General features: G+C 43.3%; 1 protein-coding gene and 1 pseudogene across 1 annotated transcript; one reads left to right on the top strand and one right to left on the bottom strand.

Annotated features, from left to right (window-relative positions):
- The first annotated feature begins 7183 nt into the window (after nt 1-7183).
- Nucleotides 7184-8523, top strand: LOC120569478 (trace amine-associated receptor 13c-like). The gene is made up of 2 exons (XM_039817337.1): nt 7184-7350; nt 7707-8523. The coding sequence occupies exons 1-2, from the start codon at nt 7184-7186 to the stop codon at nt 8521-8523; spliced, it is 984 nt and encodes a 327-aa protein (XP_039673271.1).
- Nucleotides 8524-11978: 3455 nt separating this feature from the next.
- Nucleotides 11979-16683, bottom strand: LOC120569353 (annotated as a pseudogene).
- Between the last annotated feature and the right edge of the window lie 715 nt (nt 16684-17398).

Genomic DNA, 17398 nt, shown 5'->3' with positions numbered 1-17398 from the left:
TTGTTTGCCCTGATTGCCAACACCTAGAAGAACACGTTTTAAAGCCAAAAGGAAGTCATTATTGTTCTTTGTGTGATTTCAATACATTTCTGTCTCTATACTCATATAACAATTTACACATTTATGTGGCATCCCTGCAGAATGCATATCCTGACAGCCCAGGTTCTCCTGAAAAAAATGATGTATATAACTTGATTGTGCATAATCCTTAATAACTTGACAACATTTAAATGTGTATTCTTGACAAGTTCAAGAATGATACTCATGCTTTTCCTCTGTTTCACCTTAATTAGGCAAAAAAATGGCGGTTAAAAACCCTTTGTGGCTGGTGGCCAAAAAAGTTAACTTCAGGCACTGCTTACTACCATATGGTATTAAAAAGAGCAACTGCATTAAAACAAAGTAGTCTTCAGCAAGTTAATGAGGCAAAGTTTCTGTGTATGCTACAGTATTGTGTCTTAATGAGCAGAGCTAAAACTGAAATGTCAAAACTCATCTCCCAATAGATCAGTGTTTGATGGGCTAAATGACCATTTACTTTGTTGTGTATAGTGGGCTTCATCAGACACGCAAACAGTTCCCAACAGGTCCCGTGAGATTTAATCTGCCCTCTCTATGAACAATGTTTTGCAGCCCATTAGTGGCTCCTAAAGGCGGTGTGCTGAACCCCTCTGGACAGGAAGTTTGTTCACACCTGCATGGGTTAGTCAGGTGATGACATCTCGACCAATGAGGTGTCACTGTCAGCAGAGGTGTGAAGACAAACAAGCATCAGCATGAACCCATCAACATGTGATGTCATCATTACTGAACAGGACTGTTTTTTTCAGTTGATACTGGGTCTGACAATTAACTAAGTTGATCAACTTTTTTTTTTTTTTAAGTAAAAAGGGATTCATATAGCATGTGTAATGTGAGAGGGGTTGCTGCCAGACACAAATCCACAGAATTATCTCCCGACTCTGCAGCTCCTCTCATCTTCAGAGTGTTAACTCACTGGTGTTTTGGTTTTAAGGCCCAAAGATTTACTGCTTTTGTTCACTCCCACAGCTTTAATAATAATAATAATAATAATAATAATAATAATACCACCATACATTTATATAGCGCTTAATCATACACTCAAAGCACTTCGGGGGGGGACCACGCTCTTCCAGCACCAATATGCCTTACGATGTCAGACGTTCACCTCTCATCAGGGTCCATTTCAGGACTCTAAAACCCACTGTACCAAAGAGTTTGGTGTAGCTCTGCAGCAAATAGACAGTTAGAGACCAGCTGGTGAATAAAGTGGAGGATTTAGCAGGTAAAGAGGGTTGTAGTGCTGCTGGAGTACACCAGGATGTACGGAAGAGGCCATATGAGCAAAGCATTAAATAAGGACACAAAGTATAAGTGCGCCAAATTCCGTGTAAGAAAGCAGGTTGGGGGGGTGGATGGGTGAAACAAGCACAGGACTTTCATCCAGGAGACTGGGGACCGTGTCCTGTTTAAAAACAAAAGTAGTGGGGTGTATTTTCTTGCCAACGATAGGGTGTTAATTCATATAATGCTCCTATGGGTAGTATTAGAGGGTACGAATAAAAAACTATATAGTCATATTGTTTGGCAGACTTGTTGGACCCTTTATTATCCTACTGGTTCTACTTCTGCATCTTTTGGTCCTGCAGGGTGGGTGGTGATCATTTTTTGAACATATTTTTTAGTGTTTAACAACAAGACAGCGCCAGCCAAATTCAATCAGACTGTAATGGAGAGGATAGATGGGAGGTGGGAAGGCCCGAGGCTCGCTGACTGTTCGGCTATGCTGGCAGGCCAAAAATCGGAATAGTTACAAGTCGGCAGGGTATCAAGCAGAGGGCTAGCTGGTAACCTGCTTGACTCTGGAGAGGTGCTAGAGGGCCCATGGAAGCACTGGAGGTCTTGGAGCAAAGGTTAGAAGATTTAGCCTAAGCTGGAACAGGTTCAGGATAGACAGGTTCTGGAGCAGAGCTTGCAAATAATTTCCCCCTGAAGTTGGAAATTGATTAGTTTAGATAAAGGAGCCTGCAGTAGCTGCTGTTGAGGTGTTAACACCGTAGCAGTTTTGAAGAGAAACTGCTATGTATGGCAAGCACAGTCCTACACCTAGGGCTGCATCTGTGTGGACGTGTCACTTTAGCTGACAGTGAGGTTATGTAACAGGATCTGTGAAGTTTCACAGACAGGACTTATTAGACACCTAAACACTTCCCAGCAGCTTATAACATTATAAAATGAAGGTATACCTCACTTTAAAGTTATCACAGCATCAATCAATTGCCTCAAGAATTGCCATATTAAAAGTATAAACAATCACATTAACTTTACAGTGTAGTTCATCAGGAATGTGCACATGCACAACAATTTGATTTGCCAACAAAGTGCGACTTAGTATTAAATTGATGCGTCAGGTGGTTTGTGACACAAAACCATCTGAGAAGCCGTCAGTGGACACTGTTTGGAAAAGGCCAGGGGGACTTGGAGTCCAGTCGACTTGTGTCATCGTTTTAATGACTTACAACTTGACTTGACAAAAAATAATGACTTGAGACTCGACTTGGATTTGTAAGTCAATGACTCGAGATTTGACTTCAATTGAGTCACGATGACTCGGATGACTTTCATGTATTCATAAGTTTAGACGTTAGCTGTTAAATAGCATATTAAATAATATAATTTAATGTTGTCACATTTCTGTCTAAGTATGCCATGCAACGGCAGCAGCGCAAACTGTGAATCATGATTGGATGACTCAAAAAGCAACCAGTTAAGTGATGGTCATAATTGGATGAGTGGCTGTCATTCAAAGGCCTTGCCATGGCAACCTGCAGCCCACTGCGCAAAGACACGTCCAAACGACGTGTTGTCTACGTCGTTTTTGCACGTCCAATTTTTTTCGACGTCTACCGAACATCCATTATTGACGTCGAAAGGACCGCTGTATAAGGGTTAATTGCAGTCCAACTGTGGTCATTGTGGAAGTCTTATTCAAACTAATTTCAGACATCTTTTTTAATGCTTCTTAGCTCTGTGCATAACTGTAGTACCATTTCAGAAGGTGGCATACGGTTTCAGTTTATTTTCCTACAGCTTAAAAGCTTGCTTCCATGAAACCGTATATATCTATGCCATGAAACACGCTGAATCGCCCCAAACAGGCGCCAAATGCTTGGTGTGTTGCCTCGGCCAATCAGATTGGCGTTTAATGCTTGGGTCATGATAACGTGCTGCCTCAGCCAGAGTGGTGTTATTTATATGTTAATTATTTAAATTGCATTTCCAAATAAATAAATACATTTATTAATTAATTATTTAAAATAAAATAAACCAGTAGAGGGAAAACAGGAATATGTAAAATAACAAAATATAATGTACTCAATAAATAAATAATGTATAACAAATAATGTTTAATCACAAATCATCATATTCATATTCATTAATCATGTTGTTGACAACAATGTTGATATTTGTCATAAATTAACAATATTACATTAATAAATGTCAATTTCCCACACATGTTTAAGATGTCCACATGACGTCCAAAAAAGTTACCTAGTCTGACGTTCAAATGTTGAACTGCATATTGACGTCCAAATGGGGTCATTGTTAGACGTTCAAAAAGCAGACCTAGTTTGCACGTCGTGTAGACGTCAAGAATTGGTCTGGACCGACGGACGCAATTTAGACATGATCTGCACGTCCATCAGACGTCTAATGTTTAGTGGGAGGGCTGTACTGGGTTAAAAAATCTGCCCTGGACCTTTGAGACATGCTTAAATTTCGTGTTTTTAGCTAGCTACAGGCACTAGGTGGACTGGTTTTCCCCGCCGGTGGGGGCGGGACTTACATGCACTGTCTCTATGGAAGGATGGAAGTGGGCCGTAGAAGGATGTGATTTGCCAGTATTCAGATGACAGACAAATCAGAAGGCCAATCGTGATCTGTCTTCTCTCTGTGGGCCGGTCAGCCAAAAGACCAAGGATGGGACTGGCCAGTGCTCACGTGAAAGACAAACAAGTGGGCCAATCATATAATATCTCTTGTCTCTATGGGCTAATAAAAAATAAAATGGAAAAAAATTAAGTTTTGACCGGCATGCACCACATGCAGCCCACACAAATAGCCCGGCCCACCGGGATATCTACCGGTACTAGCGATGTCCAATCCAGACCCCTAAAAAAGCCTCATTAGTCAGACCACCACAATGGTTGCCTCAGGGCATGAGTAATGACTTTGGATTTAAAAGTTTCACGAAAGAAGTAAAAAAGCAAACTGCTGAAAGCAAGAACTGCTTATCAAAAATCTCGGACCGCCAGACTATAACCTTAAACATTTTAGTCATTTAAAGACTCATTCTGATCGGGAAGTGCCTGTCACGAGGTCTGATATTAGCTAACATTAGACCAACATAATCTGTTCACTTACAACTCACATATGCTATCTAATGTTAGCCCAATATGCAAATATCAGAACTGAATTGGCTGCTTAACATGTTAGCGTAAAAAAGTGACTGTATTTAGGATTTGACTTGCCTTAAATAAGGACTCGATTTAATGTGACATAACCTGTGACTTGACCTGACTTGCCCCCCCCCCCCAAAAAAAAAGCTTAGCGTAGTGAATGGAATCCTTTGTTGCCAGATAGCATGTCGTGAGTAAAAAGTAAGTCAACAACAAAACAACCTAATTACTTCTTGTGGCCTTCGTATTCACAACGAGTACAAATAGCTATGCAGAATAAGACTAGGCGATTGCCTAAGCAGATATTGACTTGGGACTATTTTGGGGTGAAGCACCGCTATTTGGGCGCAGCGATATCACGCAGCACCTGAAAACCTCCAACTTCCGTCAACATACCGACGTGAATATTAGCTGTCTATTTTTAATGCAGTAGACATAGAGAATGGCGATGAACATGGCAGATTTTGTGACGAAGAGACCAAGAGGATGACTTCTCAGACAGTCAAGACCCAGAACCATACCTCTACGAACCAGAGTTTTCAGAAGAGGAGCTGTGGCAACAAAGGATTCCATTCACTACGCTAAGCTAAGCTAGCAGTGGTGCTGCCGGACTAAGACAATGCATGCACTGAAACAAAAATGTGTTTGACCACATAAATCAGAATCAGAATCAGAATAAGAAAAGCTTTATTGACAAGTATGTTTTTTACACATACAAGGAATAAATACATCTAGGGGAGACGGTGAATAACCCCAATTTCAAAAACATATTCCTTTAAGACTTATTTAGGACTTGAGCAAAGAGGACATGGTCACAACACTGACTGACGCTATTGCAGCATCTAAGCTAACCTCTTTAGGAGCCTCCATTGTTGTTTTAAACACCCAGCACACACACCTGATCCTTACCCATAGCTGCCAGCGCACGGTATCACTCAGCCAACCCGGTCTCACGCCAGTTCATGAAATAGTCACGTTATTTTGATTTACTGATTCGTGTACAGGTCAGGATTTTGACATTTATTTCATGTACACGTCACAATTTTTTAACCTGCTCTGGGGGACGCAACAATGGGGAAATGAAGCGCCACACGCCAGCCACAACAACGGGACGGGCTGCCACTCGCGGGACACGATCCCCGGGCGCAGATTGTATTTTGCAGAGCATTTTTTTCTGCTATCCCAAAATGCATCTGTGGTGTTTTTTGAAAATTAAACCATGTAAAGCTATTCTGGTACAACCTTAAAATACAGTTATGAACCTGAAAATGAGCATAATATGGGCGCTTTAAAGACTCATTCTGATCAGTAAGTGCCTGTCACAAGTTCAGATGTTAGCTAACATTAGCCCAACATAATCTGTTCACTTAAAACTAAAATATGCTATCTAATGTTAGCCCAATATGCAAATATCAGAACTGAATTGGGTGCTTCACATGTTAGTGTAAAAAACGTGACTTGATTTAGGATTTGACTTGCCTTAACTAAGGACTCGGTTTAATGTGACATAACCTGTGACTTGACCTGACTTGCCCCCCCCCCAAAAAACAAAAAACAAACTCGAGACTCGTTTGAGACTTGGACCAAATTACTTAAGACTTATTTAGGGCTTGAGCAAGGATGACATGGTCACAACACTGACTGATGCTATGGCAGCATCTAAGCTAACCTCTTTAGGAGCCTCCATTGTTGTATAAGCACACACACCTGAACCGTACCCATAGCTGCCAGTAGCTCCACACAGGACGCTGATTGGCTGGCCCTCGGTGGCTCGGACACCAACCATAGAATGTAAATATAATGGACGTAGCATCAGTGGCATCACCTGTTGGTTTGTGGACTGACGTAATGAAACCTGGACTTTGCATTTTGGCAAAAAAACATCTTGATATTCTGTAGCCAGAAGTGACCATATTTGCAGAAGAAGGCGTAGACTGGGGAGAATGACGCAGCTGTGCCACCATCGTGTATGGTTTCCATTGGGCTGCACTAAGAAAAACGGTAGAGAGGGAACTTTGGTGATTTTTAACCAGTTGACACGAGTCATCAAGCAGACTTTTGCCGGCGGGTAAACATGGACCTCTGGGCCGATTGGTGGGATAGCTATGGAAAAAGTACACACTGCGATACTCTGGTAAGAGCAAATAATGATCAACCATGTGTCCAGCTAATTTAAATAGCGCATTGTACTGTATTGTGTGAACACTTAACTTCATTTAATATTGGATGTGGTGTTTTCGGTAAATGGGACGGTAATGTTTCACCAAAACAAGTTCCTTCCTGATAGTATTTTGCAGAGCCACCGTCACGTCCAAAGCGTTTATTTCTACTATCCCAGAATGCATCTGTGGTGTAGGCAGACCTTACTCCACAGAGATGTGGAGATAGAGCTGGCAATGCGATACTACTGTTTTAGTGAGTCGAAACGTAATCTCTAGGACAATAATAGGACAAAGGAAAGGAAACAAGGGTAGAGAGTTACAAAGGAGAGATTGGATAGAGAGAGTGAGGAAGGCAGGGTTACACAGAAAGTGATGAAGATGATGGTGGGATGCGCAGAGTGAGGAAGGAGGGGCATCAGAGTTAAACACGGACTGAGAGGGAGGAGGGAATGAAGAGAATGTGAGAGAGATAAATCAGTTACATGACTCCGGTTAGTTCAGAGAGCTGCCAGAGCTGCAGCTATCTGCAGATCTCTGCAGATGGAGGTTGAGGACAGAGCCCAGCTCTGCTTTCCACAGTTCCCAAACACCTCCTGCAGGAAGCCCTTGTCTCCTTGGCCCCAAACAGTTACCATCATGCTGTACTCCATCTCTCTGATCACTGTGACTCTCAACCTGCTCATCATCATCTCTATCTCCCACTTCAGGCAGATATTAACTTCTCATCTTCTCTCTACAGGATATGTAACTTAAAAATGTCAACAGATGCTGTACATTTAGAAGAATTGTCTTTGAGCTAGAACTGAATAATGATGCTCCAAATGTCTGACTTTGATACCAGAGACTGTTGTTCATGTCCTCTCTCTTACCAATACTAAGCATTGCTTTCTGTCCACCGTGACCTCAACCAAGTCATTTTAACTGTCTACACTTAAACATATGGTAACTTCTGATGTGGTGGATCGGAAAATATTCAAACTCAAATGCATTTTTATTTTGATAACACGTTTGGGTTGTTCTGTCATTCTTGTCGGTTTATTGGTGCTTTTCTCTTTCCCTCCAGGCAGCTCCACACACCCACCAACATCCTCCTCCTCTCTCTGGCTGTCTCAGACTTTCTAGTGGGCCTCGTGCTGATGCCTCTAGTAGTTCTCCGACAAACTTTCTGCTGGTTTCTTGGTGACCTTGTCTGTGCTATGTATACTATCTTTTCAGGGATCATTACCTCTGCCTCAATAGGTGACATGGTGCTCATATCAGTTGACCGTTATGTGGCTATTTGTGACCCTCTGCATTACACCACTAAAGTCACTGTGAACAGAGTTAAACTCTGTGTTTGTCTGTGTTGGCTCTATTCTGTTTCCTACAACTTTCTCTTTCTTAAGGATGACCTGACTCAACCGGGGAGGTATAATTCCTGCTACGGAGAATGTGCGTTGCTCGTTGACTATGTCTTAGCAGCTGTAGATGTTGTTTTGTCCTTTATTGTTCCAGTTATTCTCATCATAGCTCTGTATCTGAGAATATTTGCCGTGGCTGTGTCTCAGGCTCGTGCCATGCGCTCTCACATTACAGCTGTCACACTCCAGCTTTCAGAGACTCCAAAGGCAAAGAAATCCGAGCTGAAAGCAGCCAGGACTCTTGGTGTTCTGGTAGTTGTGTTTCTAATGTGTTTCTGCCCATTTTACTCTGTCTCTCTTGCAGGTGACAGCTTGGTCAATACTCCATCTTTATCCTATGTTCTCTTTTTGTTCTATTGTAACTCTTGTCTAAACCCTGTGATCTATGCCTTGTTTTACCCCTGGTTTAGAAAAGCAGTTAAACTCATAGTTACTCTTCAGATCCTGCAGCCTGGCTCCTGTGAGACCACCATGCTGTAGAGAGACTGTGGAGGGACTGAGATCAGATTCAGTCTAAGATTAAATTAATGAATATGTTCCTGCTGTTCAGTGAGTGAATTATCAAATACAGAAAGTGAAGATATGCTTTCCTGTCTTAACGTCCAAATTGTGTATGATCAACAAATGAAAGGCCTGTGCTTCAGCTTTATCTTGTTGTGTATTTTTCCTCTCTGATGCTGCTGCATTTAAAGAGAGTCATAAGCACCATATACAGTTTTTTAAGTAATCACATATTTACATATGTATGACACATATAAAGAGTATTTATTTTCCCAGGGAAACTTGTTTTTCTTTGTGATAGGAAAAATGTCATCCCAACACAACAAAAGAGCTACTAAAGCTTTGTATTCATGTCACTATATTGGTGAAAGCATCATCCAAGTAATTAGTGTCCATTTAGTTACAAACAGAAATAAAATAGATGCCCCTGACCAACCACACTTTCCCATCAAGTATAGAAAAACATATTTCATGAATAGCAATTGTGTTTCACATGAAACTGTCAGTACGAAAAGATCTTGGCCCCTGAGTGATGGAGTGGAGTAGCAACAGATATGTAATTGCAGATTAATTTTCTGTAGAAAGTAAAACCACCCAGGGACCTCTGCATCATCCAGATAGACAAAGACACATGTGTTTACCGTGTCTCTAAGGTTTCCAAGGCTGCAGGGCATTGATCAGAGTCAGAGACAGAACCAGATACTCTTAATGACCACTGGGGGGGTTAAAGGCTATTTACCATTTCTGCCAAAATCTAACTCAGTGATAGACATTTCTGAGGTGTGAAGCTGCATTTAGTCTGTGAAAAAACACAGCCCTCTCATTCATTTAAATGTGGTCACTCTGTTAAAGCAGCAGGGCTTAGTTTAAAACATCAACAATAAAAACAACAGTGTCACGTGATGTGACGTCATCCAGAAAGGTCGTGTCTGGGGTTAAGGTCAGGAATGGAGGGATTGATTAGGGTCAGAGGGAGAAACTAGGGTTGGGGCTAAGCACGAAGAGATGATGAAAAAGTATTTTGATTGGCAGAAGTCAACATAGGATCCTCTTATACCTACGAGATGACTGTTAATATAACTTTTAGGCATTTAAGGTGTTGACCAGCAGCTAAGGATTCAGATGATATGATCGAGAATTACTTTTCTGGACACTAAACTAAACAAATAATATAATAACAAATGAAAAATGAATGTGTATGAGTATGTGATGACAGATACAAACTGAGTCAGTTAATAAACTGGTCATGACGTAACTACTGGGGCACTAGAATTGATATTCCTGCTGATGAAGTTTGGGTTAAAAGACTTATTTATTACGGAATTAATAATATGAAGCATCTTTTTAAAGATGTCATAGTGTGGATGTGGTGGAAGTGGCCTCAATGCAGACGGATCATTTTGCATTATTATTTTCAATAAGCACTGTAGGATCAAATTAGGCCATAGTAATAACTTTATTAACAAGCAGCACATATGTCACTGAAATAATGGATATGTTCCCATTGTTGAACTTATTACTTGTCCTGAAGAATCCATATTACAAAGTGCTCAGCAACATGTGTGTCTGTGGCCTAAATGAAAATTATATTACTGGAAATGAAAATGAAAATTAACGATGCCTCCTCATATGATGCAGCCAGGCGTATACCAGGCATCAAACGTCAATGCCCGTTCTAGATGGATTTTGTAAAAAACAAATACCTGTTTTCTGAACAAGTGTGATTCAATGGTTTTGTTTTGAAGGACAAAGTTACTTTAGGAAAAAAGTATGTAGTGCAGGACTCGGTCAAGACCAACTTTAATATTTGGCGAGACCAATGGCCAAGTCCAAGAGAAATCTGAGGCAATAGAAAAACGTCTGGAGTCCAGACTCGAGTCCAGTCTCAGGCTACAGCACTGCGAGGTGTGTGATGGATGAGTTAGTGGTAAACATTTACCTACATCCCAGGAGATACTTCTTAAATTTGTGTTCTCACATTTCACTTAGATGAGAGATTTCTGTTTACTTATAGCATAGTACGATTAAAGGAGGGATGAGAAAGTTTTAGCTGCTGATGATTTCATTTCTCAACAACCCTTGCTGTCACTAGAGGTCTCCGTTTCCCACTAATTGGTTTAGGTGAAGGCCTGTTTTCTCGGTCAATTGTGAGACAGCGTGCCTCCCCCCATCTCTGCCAATTTACCTCAAGTTTAAAGGTGCTGTAGGTAGGATTATGAAGATCCAGGATTTAGCCAAAGAATTTGAACATCGACAACTTCTCAGTCCATCTCCATCATTCCACTAAAGCCCAAACGGTCTCCTAAGCCCCTCCCCCCACGAGGGAGAATGAATGCGTGTGCATGAGCAGTGATTTAGAGTATTAGGGCTTAAACTCACTCTGTAGTGCCAGAAACCGGTTGATATGACGAAACGGAAATTTGTCATAAATTGGGAGAAAAACAGGCGAGTTGTGACCCTGGGAGGAAACCAGGGGAGGACAATGAAAAAGGGGAGTCTCCTGGGAAAATGGGGAGAGTTTGCTAGTACGACTGCAGAAGCAGATGAAATAATTCAATTTTCAATTCAATTTTATTTATAGTATCAAATCATAACAGAGTTATCTTGAGACACTTTACAGATAGAGTAGGTCTAGACCACACTCTATAAATTTCAAAACCCCAACAATTACAGTAATTCCCTCAAGAGCAAGCATTAGCAGTGGCTATTGCGACAGTGGCAAGGAAAAACTCCCTTTTAGGAAGAAACCTCTGCAGACCCAGACTCTTGGTAGGCGGTGTCTGGCGGGGCCGGTTGGGGGTGTGATCAACAGTGGTAAATAATAGTCACATTAGAGATTATGGAACAGTGACTTAGAAGGTCATCGTGGAAGTTCATGTCATAGCAGGGCACATCGTGTCATACTGAGTAGTGCAGTCTCCTATACCGGATCCTGACTTCTCTGTGCATATGAACATCACAGCAGGGAGTTGCGGGATCTGACATGGCGCTGCAGAGCATGGGTTGATGCGGCGGACGCAGCAGGACACAGCAGGACGCAGCAGGACGCAGCAGGACGCAGCAGGATGTGGCCGGGAATTGCAGAGAAGAAACATAAGGACTCCGGGGAGTAAACTCCCCAGAGCTAGGTTAGTAACAAGCAGTTCTGGGACAGGATGCATACAAAAGTAAACAAGTAGAGATGAGAGAGCAGCTCAGTGTGTCATAGGAAGGAAGGAACTTCCCCGGCAGTCTAGAATTATAATAGCATAACTAAGAGAGGCAGGTTAAAGAGAGGTGCCTGGTTGGGCTAGAACTCTCCCCAACCGGATCGGGCTGTACTGGCCTGCCTCCCTCTACTCTCGCTATATTATTAATTATATAATAAATAAAACTGATGACTACGAAGAGAAGCAGGTGGGCCGGGTTAGGCGGACGCTGCAACTCCTCACTCCTTAACTATAAGCTTTATCAAAGAGAAGAGTTTTCAGTTTACTCTTAAATGTGGCGACTGTGTCTGCCCCTCGAACCCAGACTGGGAGCTGGTTCCACAGTAGCAGAGCCTGATAGCTGAAAGCTCTGGCCCCCAGTCTACTTTTAGAGACTCTAGGAACCACAAGTAGCTCTGCATTCTGGGAGCGTAGTGCTCTACTAGGACAATAAGGTACTAAGAGCTCTTCTAGGTATGATGGTGCTTGACCATTTCGAGCTTTGTATGTCAGGAGGAGGATTTTAAAGTCGATCCTAGATTTCACAGGAAGCCAGTGCAGAGAAGCTAATACAGGAGAAATATGATCTCTTCTCTTAGTTCTCGTCAGAACACGCGCTGCCGCATTCTGGATCAGCTGGAGAGTCTTAAGGGACTTATTTGAGCAACCTGATAATAAGGAATTGCAGTAGTCTAGTCTAGAAGTAACGATGCATGGATCAGTTTTTCAGCATCGTTTTGAGACAGGATATTCCTAATTTTGGCAATGTTACGAAGATGGAAAAAGGCTGTTCTTGAGGTTTGTTTTAAGTGGGCGTTGAAGGGCGTTTTAAGTGGGCGTTGAAGGATATGAAATTGGAAGGAGAGGACGCTGGCGTCTGTTGCTCGCCGCTTCTCCGCCGTTTCTCCAGTTTTTTCGTTCGGAATAGTATTTTTCTTGAGCTTTCACACGGACTGATACGGAATTGAAGGCTTTACTCACCTACTGACATCTCCTCCAAGCATCAGCGAACCCGTGGTGAACACCGGGATTTCTCCGTCGTTCCAGCACTGCTACAAGGCTTAACTTTTCTCCTGGGGCAGCCAACTAGCTGTCCCCGGTCCGGTTTTGCCTCGAGCAGATATCTCTGCAGTTGGTAGCTAGCTGTCAGCTGCTTCCAGCCAATCCTCCGTGCCTTGTGCACCCCACCGCCATGATATGGACCATCTTCTCCCTGAGCCTGACAGTCTTCCATCTCTGTGTTTGGCTAACGGCTAGCTCCAGGCTAACACTTTCGGCGACCGGCATGAAGCTCAAGTACTCTATCCCACAGCTGCTAACTCTCAACAACCGCTCCATTCCAACGTGCATTGCAGCCATCAAAGAACTTGGACTTCAGCGCCGTCCGCGTTACATCCACAGAAGTTCCCGTCGAAAGTTTGTTTACCATCAGCCTGGCTTGCCTGCTTCAAACATTCCATCCATCTGGACCACTGTCGCACGCCTGCCGCGTCATCAGAGCACTGTCGCTCTCGGTGCTAGCAACACGGGAAACATCGCGAGATCTCTGCACGCTCAACTGACCAGCATGGGAAACACCGCGAGATCTCGCCATACCAAGCAGGCCAGAAAACGTGTAGTGGATTCCAGTGTACTACTGCCTCTACAGAGATTCACCACAGCATCAACACTCAAAATAGAACTTTTCAATACACAATCCCTCACAAATAAAGCATCCTTCATACAAGACCACATCATGGACAAGGAATTAGACTTCATGTGCCTAACAGAAACATGGCACCAGCCAGGGGTTTACTCAGCGCTTAATGAAGCCTGTCCCCCCGGTTACAGCTATCTGGAGAGAGCCCGCAGCACTGGTCGTGGTGGCGGCCTGGCTGTCCTCCACCGACAGAACTTGGAACTGTCCCCCCTCCCCCTGCCTACACTGTCCTCATTTGAATGCCTTGCATTTAAATGTAAACCCCCCTTCCCAATGACAATGCTCCTTATCTACCGCCCCCCCAAACCCAACTCAGCTTTCATCTCAGAGATACACGACCTTCTCACAACACTTTGCACCACCTCTGCCAACATTATTATACTTGGAGATATTATTATTCATGTAGACAACCCCTCCTGCCACCTTGCAGCTGAGTTTCTGCAACTACTGGACTGCCTCAACCTCCAACAACATGTTGATGTCCCCACACACTCTAGGGGGCACACACTGGACCTGGTCATTTCCAACTCCACCCCTATTAGCAACCTTTCGACGTATGATCTGGGTGTGTCTGACCACAAGGCCATCTCAATGGAGTTGTCACTCCTTTATCCACACACCAAAGACAAGCGTCAAATCTGCTATAGGGATCTGAAAAAGATCAACCCGGACACCTTGACCATAGACCTCCAACATCTCTCATCTGCTGATTTTTCTTCAGTCACTGAGTCGGTTGACTTCTACAACCAATCTCTGAGCAGTCTCTTAGATCTCCATGCCCCTGTCAAAACTAGAACTGTCAGCTTCTTACGCACAGCCCCCTGGTACACCAACGAACTCTGGCAAATGAAAACAGCTGGGCGTGTCCTTGAGCGGCGCCTCATGGCCTCGGGACTCACTGTTCATAGGCAGGCCTACCGAGAACATCAGAAGTCCTATTCAAGGTCCTTGAGAGATGCACGTTCACAGTTCTATTCCAACATTATCAACAATAGTCCTGGCAACTCCAAGCCAACTTTTTTCTACCATACATGACATCCTCAAACCGCAAACTCACTCTCATTCAGAAGTCACAGAAGAGAGGTGCAACAATTTCATTACTTTCTTCAGAAAAAAAGTAAACACCATCCGCTCCCTGCTATCCAGTTTCTCCACACTGCCTGTCCCGACTGCGGACCCACAGCCTGGGATTTCCCAACCTCTCAGCTGTTTTTTTGTCATCTCACAGCAAGAGGTTGAGGACATCATCAAAAAGATGAAACCATCCACCTGCGCTCTGGACCCTTTTCCTACAGCCCTGGTAAAATCTAACCTCCATGCCATAAGTCCCCTCATCACAAAGGTCATTAACCACTCCCTTCAGGCTGGCCATGTTCCATCAACACTGAAAACCGCTGTCATCAGGCCATTTCTCAAAAAACCAACCCTAGACCCAGAAGTCTTTGCTAACTACAGGCCCATCTCCAACCTTCCATTCCTTTCCAAGGTGCTGGAAAAAGGACTTGCCGCACAGCTTCAGGACCATCTAAAACAAAACAACCTGTTTGAGAAATTTCAATCTGGTTTCCGCCCTGGCCACAGCACAGAAACAGCCCTGGTCAGGGTCACAAATGACCTGCGGATGACTGCAGACGCTGGCTCTCCATCTCTTCTTATCCTCCTGGACTTGACTGCAGCATTCGACACTGTGGACCACAACATCCTCCTCCACCGCCTAATTTCCACCATCGGTGTTTCTGACTCTGTCCATGAGTGGTTCTCATCCTACCTCACCGGAGAACTGAGCATGTCGCCTTGGGGAGACGCCTAAATCCCTGACACACAATGTCACATGTGGTGTCCCTCAAGGCTCAGTGCTGGCGCCCCCCCCTGTTTATTCTTTACATGCTCCCCTTGGCCGTCATAACGCCGGCATGGAATTTCATTCCACTGCTATGCTGATGATACTCAACTCTACCTCAAGACAAACCCAACCGCCTCTGCTGCCCTGCCATCATCCACTCTGACCACCTGCCTGGAGGAGATAAAGGCGTGGATGAAACAAAACTTTCTGCAGCTAAACAGCTCCAAGACTGAAGCCATTCTAGTCGGCACCCCACACCAGGTTCAATCTTCTGACATTACCAGCATCAACTTCTCCCGGCCAAACTATTCCACTTTCAACATCAGCCACTAACCTCGGTGTTAAAATGCACTCTCATCTGACCTTTGAGACTCACATCAAACATCTCTGCAAGACCTCCTTTTTCCACCTCAGGAACATTGCCAAACTCCGTCCCACACTCACTCCTGCAGACGCGGAAAAGCTTGTCCACGCTTTTGTCTCCTCCAGGCTGGACTACTGCAATGCACTCCTCACCGGGATCCCTGACAAAAGCCTTCAGAAGTTGCAGTATATTCAAAACAGTGCTGCTAGGATCCTGTTGAGGGTGCGCAAATATGACCACATCACACCCATCCTTAAATCACTCCATTGGCTTCCTGTCTCACTCAGGGTTGAGTACAAGGTCTCCCTCCTTACCCACCAGTGCATTCATGGTGAAGCCCCCTCTACCTCAAGGAACTCCTCACCCCACAGACCTCAACACGCCCCTCCGATCTGCCTCAGCATATTTTTTGAAACCTCCCAGGACAAAGCTTTGTACAATGGGAGATCCGGGCTTTCTGCTCAGCTGCTCCCAGACTGTGGAATGCTCTCCTGACCACCTGAGGACCCCACAGACTGTGGATGCTTTTAAACGTGGCCTTAAAACCCACCTTTTTAGGAGAGCTTTTGAGTGAACTTGTGTCCTTTTGCCTTTTATTTACTTCCTTTTCTTGCCATGCTCTACATGTGTTTTTATAATTTTTAGCACTATCATGTAGCACTTTGAGATTTGCTTAAATATAAAGTGCATTACAAATTAAATGTATTATTATTATTATTATATACTGATCAAAAATAACTCCTAAATTTCTGACAGTAGTGCTGGATGCCAGGGCAATACCATCCAGAGTAGCTATATCTTTAGATAATGAAGTTCGGAGGTGCGTTGGTCCTATCACAATAACTTCAGTTTTGTTTGAGTTTAACATCAGGAAATTGTAGGTCATCCAGGATTTTATATCTTTAATACACGCTTGAAGTTTATCTAACTGACCACTTTCGTCTGACTTAATTGACAGATATAATTGGGTGTCGTCTGCGTAACAGTGAAAGTTACGCAGACGTATTGAGTGTTTCCTAATAATATTACCTAGAGGAAGCATATATAAGGAAAATAGAATTGGTCCAAGCACTGAGCCTTGAGGAACACCATGGCTAACTTTAGCGTGCTTGGAGGGTTTATCGTTAATGTTAACAAATTGGGATCGCTCAGAGAAATAGGACTTAAACCAGCTTAGTGCGATTCCTTTAATGCCAACTAAATATTACAATCTCTGTAGCAGGATGCTATGGTCAATAGTCAAATGCAGCACTAAGATCTAGTAAAACAAGAATGGAGACAAGTCCTTTGTCTGCAGCAGTTAGAAGATCGTTAGTAATTTTCACCAGTGCCGTCTCTGTGCTATGATTCTTTCTAAATCCTGATTGGAAGTCATCAAATAAACTATTGCTATGTAGAAAATCACATTAATGATTAGCAACTACTTTCTCGAGGATCTTGGATAGAAAGGGAAGGTTAGATATAGGTCTATAGTTTGCTAAGACCTCAGGATCGAGGGTGGGTTTTTTCAGAAGAGGTTTTATCACAGCTATTTTAAATGACTGCGGTACATAACCTGTTAATAAGGACATATTGATCATATCTAGTAATGAAGTGTTAACCACGGGTAACGCTTCTTTGAGTAGTCTCGTTGGGATGGGGTCTAAGAGACAGGTAGATGGCTTAGCTGAGGATATCTTTAACATTAATTGTTGAAGGTCTATAGGACAAAAGCAGTCTAAGTATATGTCGTTCTTTCTAGCGGCCCTGCGTTTAAAGGT

The sequence above is a fragment of the Perca fluviatilis genome, chromosome 12 (assembly GCF_010015445.1).
Source record: "Perca fluviatilis chromosome 12, GENO_Pfluv_1.0, whole genome shotgun sequence".
Taxonomy (NCBI): Eukaryota; Metazoa; Chordata; class Actinopteri; order Perciformes; family Percidae; genus Perca; species Perca fluviatilis.
Note: the sequence above shows the minus strand (reverse complement) of the source record. Positions and strands in the feature narration are given on the sequence as shown.

Bases quoted from the DNA above. Each gene is read 5' to 3' on its own strand.
- LOC120569478 (XM_039817337.1), top strand. From the start codon at position 7,184: ATGGAGGTTGAGGACAGAGCCCAGCTCTGCTTTCCACAGTTCCCAAAC. The intron at 7,351-7,706 runs GCAGATATTAAC...CTTTCCCTCCAG, and splicing joins ATCTCTATCTCCCACTTCAG to GCAGCTCCACACACCCACCA.